This window comes from Thermobia domestica, chromosome 18 (assembly GCF_964235325.1).
Source record: "Thermobia domestica chromosome 18, izTheDome1.hap1.1, whole genome shotgun sequence".
In the NCBI taxonomy this organism is placed as follows: domain Eukaryota; kingdom Metazoa; phylum Arthropoda; class Insecta; order Zygentoma; family Lepismatidae; genus Thermobia; species Thermobia domestica.
The window spans coordinates 162,114,474-162,136,400 of NC_137471.1; the positions used below are offsets into that span (position 1 = coordinate 162,114,474).

Here is a 21,927-nt window from a genome sequence, read left to right on the forward strand (position 1 = left end):
TTGTCCACCACAAAGTTAACTTGGCGGGAGCAGGGTTTGGACCCGAGACCCCATGCATCAGAGGTGAACGCTTTACAACTGAGCCACCCCGGATGTATGAAAGTCTTTCCATCGTCAATTATCATATGCGGTAAAATAACCGAACTGAAACAGTATCCAAAACTATGAGATGAGAACAAGATAAGAGTGAAAGTGATCATAATGATGATCAAAAATTATACTACTTGTGTACTCCAGCCAGTAAGCTCGTGAAAACTCTCAATTTCTTGCAACCTGTCGCCTGTTCATGAATTAGCATCACTGTGCGCCCACATGAGTATTATAAATAGTCTAGAAATGTCAGCTACGCCTCACTACATGTGCGCCAGCTGAGAAAGTATGTGAATTCACTACGTTTTAATGGCAAACCAAAGTGGCTAGCAACCTATGAGAAGGTTACGCCCTCTGTAACGTGAGTGATGAAAAAAAAATTATTTACAAAATGTAAGTGGAGATCTGTGCTCTATCGAAATTTTACAATTATACGGTATAACAACTAACAAAAAATAAAAAAGAAAAAGAAAAATTGGCGTACGGAACTTTGATCCTTAGCATTATAATGTAAGTAAACATATATAACACAACTTAATATAGACAGATTGATTCAATATAAATGCAATACAATTAGAGAAAATAAAAAATGGTTAAAGGGATAACGAGGATGGAAATTGAGGGGAGGTGCGAAGCACAAGTTAACACATGCGTATTGTTAATCAGACAAATGAATGTGTCTTTTGCGTAGGATTATCTCTATGTGATGATGAGAACCGGAGAAGCCAAACTGAGCAGAAAGTGATTACTCTGCAGAATATGATGGATGAAAAAGTGGAAGATGCTAATGAATAATAGAATCAGATATAACCTTTAGCCCAGATTAGCCCCAATTCGTGACTTTTTTTTCAATTACTTGTAAACAACTGCAACAACAGTTTTCTTAATTGGTATGTTAGCAACTTTGGGTGAGACACTTGTCGGTTTCCGGGGAAGATGTGGATTTCGTATTTATATGCCTAAAAGACCTCCAAAATGTGGAATTAAAATTTTTATTCTTGTTGGTGAAACATTATACTACACAACAAATATAGAAGTGTATGTCAGGACACAACCAGAAGGCCCGTTCCAGATAGATAAAAAATCTGAGGAAATAGTGAAGAGATTGTGTCAACAGATTCATGGTTCATCTTGCAAAGGGACCTTTTACAATAATCAGTTTACAAGCTGCAATTTGGTTAAATAAATGGAATGAGACAGTAAGTTAACTATTATAGGGACAATTCGTAAAAACTAGAGAGTTGCCCCCGCGTTTGTGAATGCCAAAAGGAGGAAAGAATACAGTAGTGTATTTGGTTTTCATTACAAATGCACCATTGGTTCGTATGCATCTAAGAAAAATCTGTGTTTAGTGCTGATCTCAAGTATGCACAATCACGTCAAATTAGATGAGAGTACCAGAGATAACAGGAAGCCAGAGATCGTCACATTTTACAACGATACTAAAGGTGGGGTGGACATAGTGGACCAGATACCTACTGAATATGACGAAGAAAGAAACACTACAGGATGGCAAATAACGTGATTTTATCACCTCAAAAATGTAGAACCGACTAATAATAATGTTATACATTCAGCGAACACAGCAAGGTTTTTCGGATTGACTCTAGAAGATGCTTCTGGACCTCCTCATGTAGGAAAGCGAGGACGATGTTACATATATAAAAACAGTAAGGCCAGATATTTTGCCAAAAGTGCTGTAAGTGGATTTGCCTAAGTCACGCAAAAATGATGTGTGGAGACTGCTGCAGAATTGAAACGTGAATATACCGCTATTAGGAGAAATCCTGGTTTACTTCTTTCTAGTTAATAAATATTTTTTTTTCTGTACCGTTATCTAAGCAATAAAATAGTCACATAATTATCGAACTTAATTTTAACAAGAAAGGTATTGCCTCAATAAAAATGTACAGTTTCGCTTAAAGCTTATCCACTGTCTGGTGTTTGTATTTAATATTGTAAATATAATACAAATTTAAATCCTAGTTCACATCTTATCAGACAAAAATATTCCTGGGTCCAGGAGGCAATATGTTACCATTGATAAAAATTTTTTTCACCTTACCAATATACGGTTAAGAACAATGAATCTCACGAGGGTAAAGGTACTGACAGAGCATAAACCTTAGGGACAAGGAGTATGCTGATAGCGATTTTGTGTGGGGTCTAACGTGAGGTACTATATACTGCATGAATAAAGGGTGCTGAGTTTGGAAGCGTTTGTTAATATAGGTGAGATTTACTTTTTCGATATATTACTGTAATATGGACAAGTTATGCATTGGTATAGCTCCAGAGTGGGAGTAGGTAATCAGACAATGAAAGGTATGCGGAAAACCTTTGGTTAGAATGTCAACAGTTTTTTTTTTATATATAGATTTTGAATAATGAAGCTATCCACACTGTAAATCTGTATGTTAAGTTTGGCAGTAACAAATCTTTGTATGTACTTAGAATCGTCTATGCATAAAATACTAAAAGACGGCATCAAACCGCAGAAAAGTTAAAGTTCGGGCTACTGCTTAGGGAAAAATATTTGTGCTATCTCTATGCTTAATCATTTCCATTGTGAACCCAGTATTAAGGCTACAGCTAGAGCCTGTGTTTGACCGTTGGAGATGCAGTGAAATATGGTTATCATTTATTGGTAGAGAACACTCAATTAAAATAATTTACAATGTTCAACTCAGATGGCAAGAAAAGAGTGAGAGTGACTTGGACATCGTGCTCCCACGCTAGAGAAGTGTGCCAAATCAGATGTTTTATATTCAGCGTTTAATGTGGTGATGTACAAGAGAATGCTGCTCAAAAGTGCAGTGAACACAAAACCACCTTTAAACTATAGTACAAAAATGTACAAAGTGTTACAAACATTTTTACAGACTGTGCCGTAAATATGGCTGTTTAGTGGTGAGCGAAACATGTCTGAAAATATCAATAAGGAACAGTGGAATGTCGATTCTCAACCAATTTTCTACATAGAAATAGGACCGCAAGACCATAGAGGCGGATTGTTTGTAGAATTAAAATAATGGGTCTGGAGAGCACAGAATGATTTCGTATGTGAGTGTGAAACTATTTGAGCAGAGGAAAGTCTGTTCAAAAACAATCTTCGTCGGGTGTTTCTGCAGACCATATAGGGAAAGTGCTCAAAGTTTACTTGAAAGATGCCACGAATCATTTCCAGATGTTGTCAGAAGGTGACAAAGTTGCTCATTTTGGTGACTAAAACTTTAGCTCAGATATGGGTCTACAGTAAACATGGGATAACGTCAGACACAAATGACATCCTTTTGTCGACTACTCTCCTCAAGCACTCAATTTGGGATAGTACAATTTTTATAGTACGCGTAAAAATAACAGCTTAGATTATATCATCTTTATTCCTCCTCAACAGAATGCGACATCTCATACAAACTCTCCGCACGTGTGACATTTTTGTCCTTTGTGGATTATCCTTTAATTACAATATTTGAACCTTCAGTAAATGCCTTGCTAAGGTCTTTGCATCTCTTTGGTGACTGACTTATGTTAAACTGCATTTCAAGGTCTTAGCGTAGACTATATCGTCTTCCACACTTCTCACATGCGAGGTTTTGATCATGTGTGGCTCAGCACGTACGAACCTTGAGAAAATTCTGTTCAAGGATTTTTGTAAGTTGAGATTTTGCTACTGTGTGGATTCACATGTGTGTAGCTAATTTCGAACGTAGATTAAATGCCTTACTACACTCTTGAGATATGTGATGTTTAACTAATGTGTGGATTAACATGCGTCTAGCCAAATTTCAAAGTATATCAAATGACATACCACACTTATGGCATATTAATACATTTCCTAATGTATATTAACATGTGTACCCAGAGTTGGACATCGATTAAACTTCTAACCACGCTGTCAGCATACGTGACCTTTTTTCCTGTATGGACTAACATGTGCGAAACCAAAATTGAAGGTTGAGTAAATTTTTACCACACTCTTGGCACGTGTATGAGTTAGCATGTGTCCAGCCAAACTGGAACCTCGTTCAAATGTCTTACCACAATCTTGGCACGTGTGAGAATTTTCTCCAGTTTGGATTAACATGTGTAGCCAAATTTGAACGTCAATTAAATGCCTTACCACACTCTTAGCATGTGTAAACTTTTTCTCCTGTGTGGATTAACATGTGTGTAGCCAAATTCGAACATTGATTAAATGCTTTACCACACTCTTGACAAGTGTAAGGTTTTTCTCCTGTGTGTAGCCAATTTTGAACGCCGATTAAATGACTTACCACACTGTTGGCATGTGTAAACTTCTTCTCCTGTGTGCATTAACATGTGTGTAGCCAAATTTGAACGTCGATTAAATGCCTTACCACACTCTTGGCATATGTGAGGTTTTTCTCCTGTGTGGATTAATATATGTGTAGCCAAAGTCGAATGTTGATGAAATGCCCTACCACACTTTTGGCACGTGTGAGGCTTTTCTCCTGTGTGAATTAACATGTGTTTAGCCAAATGTGAACGTTGAGTAAATGCCTTACCACACTCTTGGTACATGTGAGGTCTTTCTCCTGTATGAATTAACATGTGTATAGACAAAGTCGAACGATGATTAAATGTCTTACCACACTCTTGGCACGTGTGAATTTTTTCACCTGTGTGGATTAACATGTGTTTAGCCAAATGTGAACGTTGGTAAAATGCCTCACCACACTCTTGGCACATGTGAGGTTTTTCTGTGTGAATTAACATGTGTCTAACCAAAGTCGAACGATGATTAAATGCCTTAGCGCAATCTTTGCACGTGTGAGGTTTTTCTCCTGTGTGGATTAACATGTGTATGGCCAAATTTGAACGTCGATTAAATGCCTTACCACACTCTTGGCATGTGTAAACTTTTTCTCTTGTGTGGTTTAACATGTGTGTAGCCAAAGTTGAACGTTGATTAAATGCCTTTCCGCATTCTTGGCACGTGTGTAGTTTTCCTCCTGTATGAATCACCATGTGCGCTGCCAAACTTGAACATCCTCTAAATTCCTTTCCACAGACTCCACATATGTGAGATTTTTCTCCTGATTGCACAAACTCACCACTAGACGTATTTGAACTTTGACTAGAGCGTTTACCACTATTTTGGTACGTATGACGCTTTTCACTTTCCTGTGTCACCATAGTTGTTGTCAAACGTGATCGATGAAATCCTTTGGCAAACTGCGTCGAAGTATCAGATTCCTCATAAGAATGAGAAATGGCTTTATTTAACGTAGTAAACGTATTCCCTTCTTCGTAGAAAGCAAAGATGTTATCGCGCCTGTAAAAAATTCAACAAAAATTTAAATGTAAATGGAGATAATGATTAAGTAGCAAGAAAACATGTAATCATTGGCTATATTACATGATAAAGTTACGCTATATTACATGTTTTATTACATTAAATATTGTAGAAATATGAAATGGAGTACCATATCACTACTGTCTCAAAATAAGTTGCTGTACTTTGTTTGACTACATGAAACTAAACTATCATTTATATCGTGGCGGACATAAGTCTATGACCAGGTATTGTTGTCTGCCTTGACACAAATGCACAGTATGAGAATTAAATCTGTCTTATCTGTAGTTTCGTGTGTAGAAAAAACCAACTTGCGATCCAAAGGTTTAAGAGCAACTCAACGTATTAATAGAAACTGTACCGAAGATCATTCACTTACATTCACTTACTTACAAAAAATTACATTCAACTTTCCAAGCTGAGGCAGAGAGACTTAGGGTAACAAGGCTAAAGACGAGTCACTTACAGCTTTTTGATCGTGGTTCAGTGGTCTAGGGGCTTGACCAGTAATGTTGAGGTTCTTTGATCCAATACACGTTAAGCATTTTTTTTTGTTTTTTTTTTACTTTACGAATTTTGATGGAAATAGATCGGCGATAACAGACGCTTCATTACATTCAAATATTAGAATACTCGTTTGTTTCAGCACTTGAACTATCAAATTTTCAGGAATAATACTAATAATAATAACAATTATCTCGAAGAATATTTAAAAATTAAAAACTTATATCGCTCAGGTCATACCATTACAAGCAGAAACGTGATATTAGCCAAAAAAAAATATTTCGGTTTTGTGTAATGTTGCCCATGAAAAGACGAATTTCTCATATCGATTCTAAAACAAACGAAACAAAATAGGGATGAAACATTTTAATTCGGGACGTGACAAGGTTAACTCACACTATAGTCATGCTTTGGAGATGAGAATCGAGACGAGACCAAAACTATCGTAAACATTTCTCATCTTATCTCGATTCTAGAAATAGTGTATGCCACTCTTTAAGCAACAATTGCTCTGTAGACTGAATCTTATACATAATTTTTTTAGTTTGTATTTCAGAGTTCACTGAATTATGGTCCGTGTATATATTTTTGTAGCAAATCTTTTATAATTACATCTGCAAACTTCACAATTTAGTTTATTACAAGCTTTAGTTTTCAACTATATTCAGTTCTTTTTTTACAGATATTTTCTTGAAAACGTACAGTAGAATATATTCTACACGAAATATTAGCATTAATCTTTCGTTTAAATTTGAGTAGCTGTAGAGGTGTCTCATGATGGTACGGAACCCCTTTCCCGAAACCCCTTCGACATCTTCTGTAGCTTAGCCAGCAAAACCACTACTTAAAAACAACTATAATTACGGCTCTTGTGAGTTCAGAATCCTTACTTTCTACACGAAAATAACCTCGAAACTTTCCGTTATAACATTTAACTTTCCTTTATAACATTTAGCTAGTTGTAGGGAAACTTTGCGTTATAACATGTAGCTGCTTGTAGGAACGTATCGAGAGAGTATGTGCTGTTGGTCCAGACACTTCTCTCCAATCCCGAAAATTTTGTAACTTATGGCTTACACTACCGGTTATTTTACAGGCTTTAATACAATGTGTCTTCATACGGAATTTGTTACCTATACTATTATTATTATTATTTTTATTATTATTATCACTGAATATTTGAGACCTCAATATTACGTCCCACTGCCGTAGCGAAGATGGGATAAATGCAATAAACAAGTGACAACTCTTGGGAAAAAGACGAAAATCAATTTGAAGGTTACGATTATATTTACAAGAATCTAACAACTACCAAAAAACACGATTTCAACCAAATGGCAACCGTTCTCCGGATTAAATTATAGCAATCTTCCTACAACTGCTTTTACAATACCATTAGTTATACAGATAACGTGTTGAGTTTGGATCTGATTAGCCTACTGTCGACAGTCAATTTCCATCAGAACCTCGGCGAACCTCAGCAAAAGAGATTAATGTAGCTCATAAAAATTTTTCTTGTTGATTTTTAATTCTATGTAGATGTGAGTGGATAGAAAAACAGCTGATTGAGTATACACACATACATACATATTTTACACTATGCACCTTCATGTGCATTTATGAATAAGAGTAAATGTTTTAATACTAATACACAATAACACAGTGAGCAAGGCTATGTGATAATATGTAAAATGAAAACAGTATCACGTGACAGTTTCAACACAATAACCGTGCGAACAAACAGAGAACGTAGAGAATGTTTCGCAAAGCAGGAATTAGGACGTGCAGGAAAAGACGAAGCAGAATAATTGAACTAGTCAGAAGAAAAAAGAGGAAAGCATTAGCGAACAAAGATAAGGGGGAGTAATATATAGAGTAGGATGCGAGAAGTGTATCAAAATTTACATAAGAGAAACAAAAAATGCAAGAAAAGGATTAAACAGCACCAGGATGATGTAAGATTGAAAATGGACAAGAATGCGATATACAAGCATAAGAAAGAAACAAACCACAGGATAGGGTGGGAAGGAGCAGAGGTCATAGAAGTAGAGAACACAACTTTGGTGAGAAAATAGAGGGAAACCAGAGAGATTATGAAAGCAGGAGGCAAGGTGATGAACTGGAATGCAAGATTCTCGATAAATAAGGAGTGAGAGAAGATTCTGCTAAAAGAAGAAGGAACAAAAAGGAAGAAAAAAGAAAAAGAAACAAAATAACAAGGAAAATAAGGATAATTAGAGGACAGAACACATCCAGCGGAAAAAAGTAAATCTTTAATTGGACACGTGTGCAGCTAAAAAGTGAAAGTGAAAGCCAGACAAGTGTTACTTTTAAAAGAAGGGGCGGAACCTAATTAAAATTGATCTCCGGACAGTATACATAAGTGATGATGAACTCCCAGCAGCCAGAAGGAGTGGAAGTCTGATGAAGACTCAGTTATTGTGTAGAAACTGTCACGTGATACTGTTTTTCACATATTATCACATGGCCTTGCTGAGTGTTTATTGTGTATTAGTACAAAATGGAATCAAGGCCTGATAGAATAGTTATAGAAAGTATTTTATATATGGTACTATATCCGTGTTAATTTTATATTGAAGCACTTCGCAAAGTGAAACCTGAGTTGTAAAAAGAAGGATTGGTTGTAAATGGTTGTAATATCAAAATTCTTAGTGTCTCATGTTTTAAGTGCATGTTTTTTATTTTCGTATTAAACTCAGACATTTATATTTTTGTACTTTGAATTAGTTGCTCGTAATTCATATCAATATGGAGGGTAGTGTTTTAGAACAATTTCAAGCAATGTTGACAGAGGAATTAGAGAAACAATTAGAAACCATGACTCAAAAATGGTAATGAATATTAGATGTCTAGGACAAAAAGTACATGAATCAATAGGTGAACTTCAACAGCCTGTAACAGAAACAATTTGGGAGCGTAGGAATGAGCGAATTGAATGCCAAAGGAGACAACTTACGTAATAATATCAAAGTAGCCAATAACTTTTTAACGGAAGTACGCTCTGAATTAATTAACCCGGCCAATCATGTTGATTCAGTAACTGCTGAGTTTAAAAATAGTGTAGCGGAATGAAAGAAAGGTCTCACTGTGTTCTATGAATACATGCGAACGGCACAGTTTGAGTGTAGGCAAACCACAAAATAAAAGAGTGCAAGGCGGAAAAGAAACCGTAAATACTCTTGAATTCGAGCCAGCCCAAGTTGTGAACAAATAAACCAGAAAGTCGATTACAGTCAGGAAAATAAAATATGCAGTGTAGAGATAGCAAAAAACAAGAATCGTTACGCGTACCTGTAGACAATTGTTCCTCATGTAATTGTTTTCCGGCAAGGGATACCGATGTTTCACACACAATAAGCGGTAGCGTTCAGGATGTGCGTATCCGCCCTCTCAAAAAAGCCAGGGAAGGCTTGAGAGTTCAATTGGTGATTTTGTGTGATAACGAAGTTACAGTGTTATCGGTTTTATGTCGCAGGCAAATGGTTTTGCGCGACTTAACAAATTCAAATTTGTCTTTGTAACAGTGTATGTGTAACGTAAGTTGCATTTTAGTGCTGCAAATCCATTCCGACTTTATCATCTTTGAGTATTGTAGAAGGAAACGATTTCAAATTCACAATAGACCCGCCAAGCGAATTGTGTTTTACGTAGTGAAGGTCTCGTACATAATATATCGGTCGGAAATGTTTACCGTAAACAAGCGTAAAAGTAACACTTCTAATAAAGCACACGCAGTCGAAAGTATATTTCCGTTATAAAACCGAAATGTAACACCAAGGTTACGAAGAAAAACAAGATGGTCAATGATACCCAGTTGAGTTTTCGTAATACATTATTAACTCGATTTCGAGGAGCATAATCAGTAGAATTAAAATGAGCAGACGTGATCATATCAGTACATCAGATGCAACATTTATTAATTTTCAGTTGCCGAAATGTTTGAATTTTCAAGCTAGTACTTCACTATTGCGTAATTATAAAGAGCGAAAATCTAAGTGTAGTGCTACTCAAAATGTAGACAAGTTGATTGCTCATGACGAAAACAATGTTCGTCGATTTCCACGTACAGCGTATTCTCAGCACGCACAACCACACATTAAAAGTGCAGTAGGAAATAAGTTGAGAATAAAAGGAAAGTGCCTTGGTAAGCGTAATTCGGAGCGCACCGAACTCGGTCAAAAACGAACAACATGCAAATTAAAGTCGAATTGTAGGCGAAGTTATTTCGACTCAAACATGCGGAGGAAGTATACATCGACTCAGAAGAGCACTAGAAAGCTTAAGCGAAAACACATTCGAACATTGTATAGTAAACTACATGGCAAAATATAGTAATAGTAAGCGCAAACCTAAAAAGAAATTTATGACAGGTATCGCAATGCAGCGTAAATCCAAACGTCGTATAGGAAGGCGTGTTATTACGTGGAAGTTTAGTAAATACGCTCTAAAAAGGAGAAAAATTCCGCAAATTAAACAAACTAACCGGAAAAGTACACGTAAACGTGCTAAATTACAGCTTACAAGCGTAACCGGCACAAATGGGAAATTAAAATCTTAGCACAAAAAAAGCGTGAACTTCTCCCGAACTCGGGCTAAACCCCGGAAGAGATGAGAAATCAGATATACCGAATTTGAACTTTTAAACTTTTAGATTATGAAAAAAGGATTATTGTTTATTTATTTGATTATTTTCCCCGAATTTTGAAGGTAACTTTTCAGTATCAAAGTGTGTGCCCACCGCCACTGACGCACCAGTCCAAGAAACCATCAATATCGCTCTACAATCAGGTACGTTCACTTAGATGTCATGTTTTATGGTTTCCTTACAGCTTTGGAGATGAAAGATGAATGGGGAAAAGAGAGGAAGGACAGCATTGGAAATTTTAAAGAGGTAATTGATTTAGAACGCGATTTCGGACTTTGAAATTGTAATAATATCGCACCACTTTTGAAAAGTATGGCTATCCCGTTTTGGATGCGGACCTTCTGTATCGAATTCTTATTAGGATGTTTAAGTTTTTTTTTTCAGGTCTTTCCACTTTTGGGAACCATAATTCATAATAAAATTTTATTATCAATTTTTTTTGAGTTTTTAATCATTCTCCTTTATGTTTATATTAACATTTAGCTGTCCCCATACAATCAAGCATTTAGAGACATGTTAGGCAATTAGAGATAATTACGAACATAATTAGAGAAGTACTAGTAATAACTACAACTAATCATGAAGTTAAAATTTTGGGTAATTAAAAAAATGTGCTCTTCAGATAGTGAATTTTTCCATCTGATGTGATTGTATAATGAGAAAATATGCGAAATTTGTGATGTAAGATTAAGTCGCCATCAAAATACTGTAAGTTAAAGACAATTTAGTATAATATTGAAAGTAATTGACAATAACCTTGAATTTGATAAAGTTGTTCGTCGATTTGTTCGTCGTTTGATATATATATGCAGTCTACTATGAAAAGTCAATGTGCATTCAATGTGACTAATGATACCTGAAGTTAATTGACTTCAGAGAAAGCGATATTATAAGTTAAGAATAGTTGAAAGTTAAAATATACTTAATCCCCTAGGGACATCCCTACTTTCGTTATAAAATTAAAGTGATGAAACCAGTGCGACGGTTGGTTGGGTCCCAGCTAATGTGCACATTCGGAAATTGACTAAAATTTCAAAATTTTGTTCTAACTTTTAATGTTTGGCATAATTAGAGAAAAGTATAATAGTAATAAAATTAATGTTCGGATTTTAGATTTTAATATAATAATTAGTTTTGATTTGGATTTAGAGAAAGTAAACTAAATGTTATTCTTTTTGATTATTGAAAATAACTCTCGCATTCTTGTGTCGGGAATCATAAATCGGTCTCAAGAAAAAGAAAAAAAGAAGCCCGTTTACGATTCCACGGTACCCTTTACTACGATAAACACCGGATACTATGATGTATCGATAGTTCGAAGTACCTACGTCAGTTAGGAAGTATATGGTAAAATTAAGGTTTATGTTATGAGAACATATTAAGATTGCTACGTACGAGTAGGCCCTGAACAAAAATAATGTTTAATGAACAAGTTAATATTACCGTTATCCTGTGTTTCACTATTCTCGGTAAAGATAAGTGCAATTGCTAGTAAGCCACACATAAGTATTAGGTAGCGCTCTTTAAAAGGTTACATTTGTAAACCTATTAATTTTGTAGGTACGATCGGGCCTGAAGAAATACTAATGATTAAAAAAATGATGAATTGAAATGTGGGGCTGTAGCATTAAATCTCTTTCAGGATGTATTTCTTGTCGTCCTCTTCATTATATTTATTTTCTTAAAATGCCTCCTCAAGGCCTGAATGTAGACAGCCCAATTGGGGTTCGGAAATTAACCCTGATTTGTCATGCCTTCAATGCCGAAGGCATGCAACTAGGGTGGTATGTAAGGTCTTAGGGTAGAAGCGATCCATTCGAATCGTCAGGGACCCTGCAAGCTTCAACTGTAAGAGATTGTCAGCACCATTGGTTTTAGGATCCAATTCATTAATCTGTACTTTTTATGAATGACTTACAATCTGTGTTGTCAACTAATTATGCACAGAATGGCGCTCCGTAGAGCTTAACCGCCGTTTAACTAATTTATTTGTATTAAAATGTTCAAACGGTTATTAGTTACGTTGTATAATATAACGAAACTGACTTAACATTGACGGAAATTATTTTATAATTTGGCGGGCTTTACAGTGACTGCTTTCCATACCACTACAACAACAAGCCCTCCCTGTAGTTAGAACTGATGCCAACACCCAACATTAACACCAAAATAAAGTTACATGTTCTATCGTAGGGGGTAGTTGAAACTTCGTGTATACAGTTCATGGTTTTACCGACGGAGGACTGTGAAACTCTCTTCATATTTTGTGCGAAATAATGCCCGATGTGCAAAGTAACCCCTTGTCAAGGTAGCTAGTAACCACTGTAAGCGAAAGGAAGTATCAAAATTTAGTGTGGCAAAACACGGAACCATGAAAATGTTTGTAAATGAAGGGATCTATATAATTAAAAAGTTGCGTCTCTAATGTATTGTGTTACATTGGAACACAAATATACAAGAAAAGAAAGCATTTCAGGATGTTACCTATAAAATACTTAGGAACGTACAAGAACACATTCAACACGTGACATGTAAGTCATCCTAAATACAGAATTTTGAGCTATCCTCGTTTACACACATTCTGCGTAATGCCCTAATCTGCATAGCAATCTTATTTTTACCGGCCATCTAGCACATGCTGGTTAGCGTTGTTTTTTTCGATAATTCATATATTATGTACGTTCGCCAAGCCCCTAAAGTGATCCCATATTGAGAAATGCAGGTCCATACCCTAAAAAAGATTTGTGGAAATGTAAAAAGTCGACTTCCTTGAAAAAATGAGTGAAGGATGAAATGAACTGATGTATGGACCTCTACAAATAACGAACATCCATTGTTGGTTAAAATATTCTTTATCTTGTATTTTACTTATGTCTTTCGAAGCCCGCCGGAAAAATCAAGCTAGACACATTTGAGCTAAAACCTAAATAAAATCACAAACGTCCATAGTTTATATTCGAATATAATACAATACAGGTTTACATTTGTAAAATTTAAGGATAATTACCATTCTCATTATTTGCTATTTTACATAAGTCTCTATATAAATAAAACAATATCGTCGAGCAACCATATTTTAAATATGTGAAACATTCAATGTGAAATGTGTAACCAATAATAAAGATATAATTATTTTATCAAGATATGAACTACATAAGAATTGTATGGATGGTATCAATCTTGTTATTATTTTTATTTGGTATACAGCTTGTCTATGTTTGCCATGTCATTTCCAAATTGTAGGCTACTAACTTACGTTCATGATATCTCCCATACCCAAATATTTCTCGAGGAAGTATTGCTTTTAACCAACAAAATTTCCGAAACCATGTAACCGTATTATCAATCTGAGCCAATTAGTTAATGAAAAATTGAACATTACATTTCTGGCCGAACTGAATTTAAACTTTTTGTTGTTAATTGTTGGGAGTCATTAGAATACGACGCGCAAGTCTCCTGAACCACTATTTTTCTTAGCATTTCTATATTACTTTCAAATTCAGGATCTTCTTCTAAAGCTACTTCTGGTTTCACCCTATCAACTTTTAGTTTCACATCCAAAGAGCACATAGCTGTATCCTTGTCCACTGATACCCCTCCTTCCGTTGTAGATAATATTAACTCTTTGTTGTCATTCATTAGTTCGTATGTCCACCCTTTCCCTTCGAGCGGATCATCGTGAGGTAACTCATAATCAATAATAATAATAATAATAATAATAATAATAAATTTTATTGCAGAAACATCTGAGAACATCAGATGTATTACAATCGTCAGAAATAGAAGTTGAAATTTTTAGGGTTACATATATAACATAACATAATATACCATAATATAAACAAAGATTACTGGATAACAGACGCAAATATTTTAACTATCAATTTTGAGTTCAAAAAATTCTTCAACACTATATATACAATTATTAATAAGTAATTTCTGTACTTCTTTTTTAAAAGCCAGAAATGGAAGTTCTCTTAGAAATATAGGAAGAAAATTATAAAATTTAACTGACATGTAGTAAAAGGTCTTCTGCGTCTTACTATATTCACATCTAAATAATCCTAAACGGTTTCTGTTTCTAGTTTGATACGTATGAGAGTACCCTAACTCATTGTAAATATGATTGTTTTCCTTGATGTAAAGCAAACATTGGTATATGAAAATTGCAGGTACTGTCATAATTCCTAATTTAACGAAGCTTGACCTACAATGTGCACGACTAGGGAGACCGAGCATTAATCTTACACATATCTTTTGTATTTTCAATAGGCTTTTAATGGAGGACTGATGACCCCAAAGTATCGTTCCGTAACTTAAATGACTGTGAATTTGTGCATAATAAACAGTTTTAAGTACCTTTAAACTTACGCACAGTCTTAATCTACGAATTAGATAAACCCCTTTACTAGCTCTAGATTCCACTTTAAGGATATGGTCGTCCCAGTTCAAATGATTATCAATTAAAAAACCCAAAAAAGAAGCGGAATATTTTTTAAGTTCTGCATTCGAATTTTTGTTATTGTAGGTAAGCACCAAGTCTTTGATCTTATCAGAGTTAATACAAAGCAAGTTGGAAGTACGCCAGTCTTTAATAATATCTGAGGTGATGCTTAATATAGACTGAACTGAGTCTTTTTGTCGTGAGTTAACACAAATATTCAGATCATCAGCAAATAAATAACTATTAACGAAGGGTGAAGCGACGTTGTATGGGAGGTCATTGATATAAATAATAAAAAGAATCGGACCAAGAATAGATCCCTGAGGTACTCCGTGTCTAACAGGCAACAGGTTAGACTCTTCCCCATCATAAACAACCCTCTGATATCGTCCATTTAAATATGAATGAAGAAGTGACAGAGCTGCATTATCAAAACCATAGAATTCTAGTTTTTGCAACAAAATATCATGAGACACCGTATCAAATGCTTTCGATAGATCATATAGTTTTACATGAACAAAGTTTTTACTGTATAACCCAGAAATACAATTTACCAAAAATTCATCTTTGCACATCAATTCCAACTTAACAGACGCCTTACAAGCCATTGTGAATTGAAATATAATAAGAATTTAACACTGTTCTTATACTCCCCTTATATTTTACGTTGCCAGTGTTAATGAAATGATATACAAGTACGTTCAAAAAGCAACTTCATATTTCCAATCTCCTTCTTCTTCCTCTTAAACTTCTAATCAGCCACAATTGCTATCTCGGCAATTGATTTTTGTTTGGAGTAAGTATCACAAAAGTTTTGCATAGTATCATTATCACTGTATTGAACAAGAATATCGGCAATTTAGAAAGGTAATTAAACGTGTAAAATGTAAATATTAGAATAGTTGAAAAATGATTAAAAAAAAGTAACAAGATGTGTACAAAGTCATAAAACAGATAGAAAGTAGTAAGTATGATAAAGCAAAAATACGTGAAAAAAGAAGTGTCGCAATCGGGAAAAGTCAAATTTATCGGGCTTACTTAGCAACAAGCCGCTTGGGAGAGGGTCTCCTAGACGCAGAGTACCAGTACCATCTAAATTATTTGAATGTGCAATGAAGTGGGCACTTTCAGAAATAGTTTGCGTAAAGACAACGCTAATCCTAACAATAATCTGCTACGCCGTTGGATGTCGCTACTATCCACATATAACGCGACTCAGCTAGACTTACACAGTCCCAGTTTATAGTTTACCTACTTCTCATGAGATGTCGCAATGGTCTCTATTCCATAATTTTTGCCTTCAGTGTTGCTACTTCAGTGTTTGAAATACGTTCAGTTATTTAGATCATCAGCATACGCGTATGTGCAATTGAACTAGATAGATATGTGAGGTTATTTTTTTTTCAAAGGTCGACCGGAACTCATTCTACACGAATATATAATTATTTAATTATTAGTAAACTATAATAACCAGTCAAGTAAATGCTTATGCGAAATTCTTGTTTGTACACAAATAGTTTCGATGCCAGTGCCAACAGAAAATTGCTCTCTTCTAAATCGTAGCAACCATCATCATATTCGATTAAACCATAAATTGCCCCATCGTTTGTTTAATTTATTCTGTATATAAATAATAATTTCATTTGTAATTTGGAAATGTTTCAATGGTTTGCACAGACTTCGATTAAAAAATAAATAAATAAATGAATAAAAAGTTAGTTGTAAAATGTGCTAGATTGTTTTCCTTTTTTCCTCTACTTTTATAAAGATTAATAATTTATAGTATTGACACGGAATAGATAGTCATAACGTTCATTTTAGAAAAGCGTCTGATTTCAAATAATCAGCAAACTTATTTTAATATATTAATAATTCTGTAAATGAAAATGAAATGAAATCTTTAAGTTTTACTATTACTATATTATGGTTTCAAAGTTAAGTTCGTTTTTCTTTTTAAATCACAGTAGCTATATTATTAGGGTATACAGTTGTCTCCAAGCCCGTATTCAGGGGGGTCTAGCCCCCCCTAAATTCTGGCTGCCTAAATTTTGCTCCTAGATTTTTGCTATATTATATTCTGATGTTGTTGTTTTATGGTTTCATACGTTAAATTACGTTACCAACATTAAATTTAGAGAGCATTGCCGAGCAAGCGTTAGCGAGTGAAGGCGGGTTATAGCCCCGCAGGGCACGTTGTTTTCTATCTTCGTTACCAACAATTCACCTTCTTTTCTCACATAAATTCCTTCGACTTTCCTTTATGGTTTGTACAAATCCCCCACTGCCTTTTAAAAAAAATGTGTTCGATACTTTCTTGACTACTTGAACACTACTTTCAACTCATTTCTTCAGAAAATCATCCTACTTTAGGCTATTTTTGGCCCCCCAATACTAAACAATTACTTTACTTTTTAGTGCAAATGGAAATTAAACTTAAAAAAATCATATTATTACTTATATAAAGTACTGTCAAAGAATTTTAATTTTTTAACCTTCAAATTCTTAAAACCTAGAAGTAAATCATAAAATATTAAAATAATGTAATTAGTCATACGGTTCTTATAATTTGGAAGATGAAGTAAAGAAATGGAAATATATACCTTCCCGGGAATTTATAGGCCAGGGAAAAACCCGGGAATATTCCAATTTTTTAAATTCCTTCCTACCGGGAATATTCCCACTGCTCATCACTAAATAAGCTCACATGACGCAATCTGTGATCGAACCATTTACTTCTTGCACCAGAGATAAACGCTCTACCACTGACCTTGTTTTCAAAGGACTTAAAATATGGAGTAGGTTCATTAAAATGAGGGATAAAAATGTACACATAGGGTGAATTTTTGTTATTCCATACTGCAAAATATCTCGAAAAAAAAAGCATCAGACGAAAAATGTACGAAATAAAATTTATATTTTGCAGGCAGAAATTTCTCTATGCTAAAATTCCCTTCCCCCTTAGAGGTGTACGGCGAAACTGAAAAACTGTTTACAAACCCCATCATTTTAATTGATGATTCGATACGTAAATTTTATTGGAAACATTTTTCGAATGCTGATAGGCTGGTGTAATCGGTTAAATCTAAGTTCACTAAGGTATCTTCAAGTAGGTAGGTTAGATCACCGAAACTATATAAAATACAGAGAGACCATTTAACTTGAAATTCGAACCACTGTATTGGGTTCAAATGTCAATATTTTCCACCGGGAATCGAATATTTCGTATGTAGACGTTACTTTATTTGTTAGTTACAAATTTTACTTTAAATAAGTTATAGGCCTATATATGGGGTCCAACTCAAATTAGAAATCCCATAAGGTACGTCGAATGCTATTGTCGCTGTGCCGCCCAGGGTCGCTCTTCATGGGGCTCAGGGCCCAACTTTAAAAATTTAAATGTAAATATATATCCAGTAATATCTCGTTCGTTAGTTTTTTTAAAAACTAAAGAGCACTGTTGCAAAAGATTTTTCATATCAGTCACCGTTTTCAAAATGGCCGCCAAACATGGTGCCTGTATCAGATAAAACGTCAAGTACCACTAATATGAAAACTAGGGACGGGCACGAGTCGAGCTAAAACACGACTCGAATAAATATATAATTACTGTAGTTCTTACCATCTAGGCTGAGACTTGCACGGTCGAATTTTTGAATTGAGTTGATTTTGATTTTAACGTCCCTTTCAGCAGCGAGGCTATATGAGACGGGACCTACTGATTAACGTGGAGTCTGAACCACAAGAGTTCCCGTCGAGAATCGAACCCGCTTAGCCACGAAGGAGCTCTGGTTGAATTTTTTAGCCCAATTAGAAGAACCCGGATAGTGATGTCAACCGGCTCGGCTCGGTGCAAGTGAGTGAACAGCTCGAGCCAGCTGGGTTAGGATTAGCACTGGATCGGTATCGAGTCAATCGGCTCTGTTCGACCCGGCTCAACTCAGCAGCCAATGGCTCGAGCCGGCTCTGTTGGGATGAGTCATTAGCTCGGTTCGGTTCTGCTCAAGTGAGCCATCGGCTCGATCCGGGCAACTCGGTAGACGTGACATGTGAGCGGTCCTTCTGAGCTTGGCTCTGTGGTGAACAAGCCGTGAGTCGACCCATTTAAACCAATTGCACCATTAGAGTAGCTAAAGTAGGCTCAGGTCATTTAACCTGATCAAATGTTCGAGTTGGTTCGCTACAGGTCAGATGTGCCTTTTATGGAAGTGACCTTATATTCGGCTCAATGGGTCTTCTTGTATCTGGGGTCTAGTTTAAAGAAATCCTTGATTCGGTTGTGAATAAGACTATTACGAATCTAAGTACTTGTACAGTCAGGTATAAATTTCCAACTCGATAAATTTCCTGTATATCTATCCTGATGAATTAATGGATTGAAGCTGTGTTTAGTAGCTTCCATTGGTTTAGGTGGGTGGGATCATGGGTTCCTTGCGCCTTCTTTGGATATGACATTGGTGTTCTAAATGATCTCTTTCTGCGCATACCGTTTGTTGGAACCGAGGCAACAAACTTGCTGAGAATAGACAAACTTGATGCAAGGTAATGCTTGGGAATTTAAAAGTAACTTAATCAATATTGAACTCACTTTAGACAAGACATTTCGTGATTCTGTCAAATTATCTTTTGATATCTAGCAAAGTATATTCATGTTTTGTTTCAATGTCGTAAACCAAGCGATTCCTAGATATGATTTTTATTTTTTTTTATTTTCGAATTTTCAAGAAGAGCTTCAAAATTCGACGGAATTTGAACTTGATTTTCTAGACAAAGTTACTTTTAGATATGGGTACCTTTGCATAAATATCACAGCAATCAGTGTAAGAGCAGTTTTAAGACCCTTATCCGACTATACCTTTTTCTATTGTCAATCGCTCAAACACTGCTCTCTTACAATAAGGCTTAATCTGACCTTTCAGATATAAAATTAAAAAGTGCTGGTCGTGGACCAAAATAACGATGAATTTCAAGTGTTATGGTTTAAGTGTTATGTTATTCCCTTCATTAACCTCTCGTTAAGCTGAAGGATTATGATAACTTATACATAAAATTAAGACTATTGAGTTTCGTTAAACAGGATTAAACTACTAAAGACTTTCAAATCAACCTAATACAATACTCAAAACTTCTAAATAGTAGGCTACATTTACACCTACTGTTTGTAATCGAGGAATAAAATCAAATAAAGAGCCTGTGCTAGAGTCTGTACAAAAAAAAAAAATTGATACACGGAGAAAAATGCATAATCCAGTCGGCATGTAAATGCTGTTTTTACCAGGTTACGCGCGTCACCACATTATGTAATGTTGTTTCATCAGTAGTACGATCTACACACCGTCCAGCGAAAATTTTGTATTGTGGGATTGTATTTCAAATCTAGAATTAACGCCATACCCATTCCGACGGTGATAACTTAGGTATATAATGTTGTTCCTACCTCCCTACGAGTGTCCCCTCTTGGTTCTTTCTAAATCTGTGACTCCCTACCTTACGAGATTAATAGTTTTTAACATGAAATCAATCATGTCAATAAAATTATCCAATCACAGCGAGTCTAGTTCGACGCCGAACTCCAGACTTGGCATGGTGTTCCCACCTGCTGTAATTTTATACATGAAATTACATTACTTAAGGAGCGCACCCGCGTAAATACGATGTATCCACACGGAAATCCTAGTCCTTTTTTTCTCAGTGTACCTGTTCCTTACTTTTTTCTGCTATGAGGATGAAGGTCCAAGTCGGTCTGAATAGAAGGTTTAGGGATGGTATAGAACCTATTATTGGTATGCTGAATAGATTGCAAAAAACTTCTACATATTTTTTATAGTTCTCGCTCCATGAAAATAAATATTGACTGCAGAAATTCTAGTAAATTAAACCACTTACGGTTTCGATAACCGATTACAGAAAAAAGTTTGTCGTTATCTATTATTAATATGGTTCAATAATGAGAAATATTCAAACTGGAAGTGGTTAATTTTAACCACTTCTGGTTTGAACATAAAGTTAATGGAGAATTTATAACCTGTTTCTGAGACGGTTAATCGATTGTGAAATACCTCATGGCGATATCTCTTACCTGCTTTGCTCTAAAACATAACGACAGACGAACGGACGGGCAAAGTTGTTCTATAAGACTTCCTACCTTTACGCATAGCGTAGTTTGAAAGAATAAAAAAATCAGGTTCTAAATTTGTTCTCAATTTACTAAATGAAACGGGATGAGTACATGTTTTTTATAATCGAATCAAGAGAAAGAACTTCATAAACCGAGACAAGGTGTGACTTTAAAATAAAACCAGGATAGGTAAGGAATCCTTATTTCTAGTCTTCATCAAAATTTTAAACGGCGTCTATTAAATGCATTTCTCTTGTTTTGCTATGGTCAATAGGTCAATAGTTACTATTAATATAGCGCTGATTATTCCATTCCTATAGTAATCAATCATTGTTCAGTGGAGCGGTAAATATGTTTACTATACCTGACTTACGCAAAATTCAATGAAAAATGTGTTCTAAAAATTATTCTAAAAAACTGACAAAAAAAAGAAAAATAGTCACTGACCATCTGACAATTTGGAAAGATATAGATGGCAACGACATACGAGAAATGACGTATGGGTTTTCACAGCGGGACAGTTGTCTGTTGGTGTTATTTAGTTTTGTTTTCTGGTTTCGTGGAAGACAGGAACCGAGCCTGTGGGTTTCTGAAACTGTATAAGCAAAGAGGCGTGTCTCCCGTTTGAGTGACCGCATGTTGCATGCAACCCAGTCAACTGGCACGTGTCAACTATTAAGGTCTGTGCTGTTGAAGTTGGTAAAAAAAAAGGCGCGGAATAAAAAGAAGGAGGTTTCCAACTTTTGACCATAATGCACCTGTATTGTTTGGCCTTTCTTTGATTTTTCATT

At 35.3% G+C, this 21,927-nt stretch overlaps 1 protein-coding gene across 2 annotated transcripts; it reads right to left on the minus strand.

Annotated features, from left to right (window-relative positions):
• Nucleotides 1–1,976: 1,976 nt before the first annotated feature.
• LOC145674788 (uncharacterized) lies at nucleotides 1,977–15,708 on the minus strand. Of its 2 annotated transcripts, none has more exons than XM_081745001.1 (2): nucleotides 13,963–15,549; nucleotides 1,977–5,389 (listed from the first exon to the last, which is right to left on the minus strand). In XM_081745001.1, the coding sequence occupies exons 1-2, from the start codon at nucleotides 14,334–14,336 to the stop codon at nucleotides 4,294–4,296; spliced, it is 1,470 nt and encodes a 489-aa protein (XP_081601127.1). In that variant the 5' UTR covers nucleotides 14,337–15,549; the 3' UTR covers nucleotides 1,977–4,293. The 2 variants fall into 2 exon arrangements, with proteins under 2 accessions (XP_081601127.1, XP_081601128.1); XM_081745002.1 differs by lacking the exon at nucleotides 13,963–15,549 and adding an exon at nucleotides 15,576–15,708 and having other exon boundaries at nucleotides 1,979–5,389.
• Nucleotides 15,709–21,927: the final 6,219 nt, after the last annotated feature.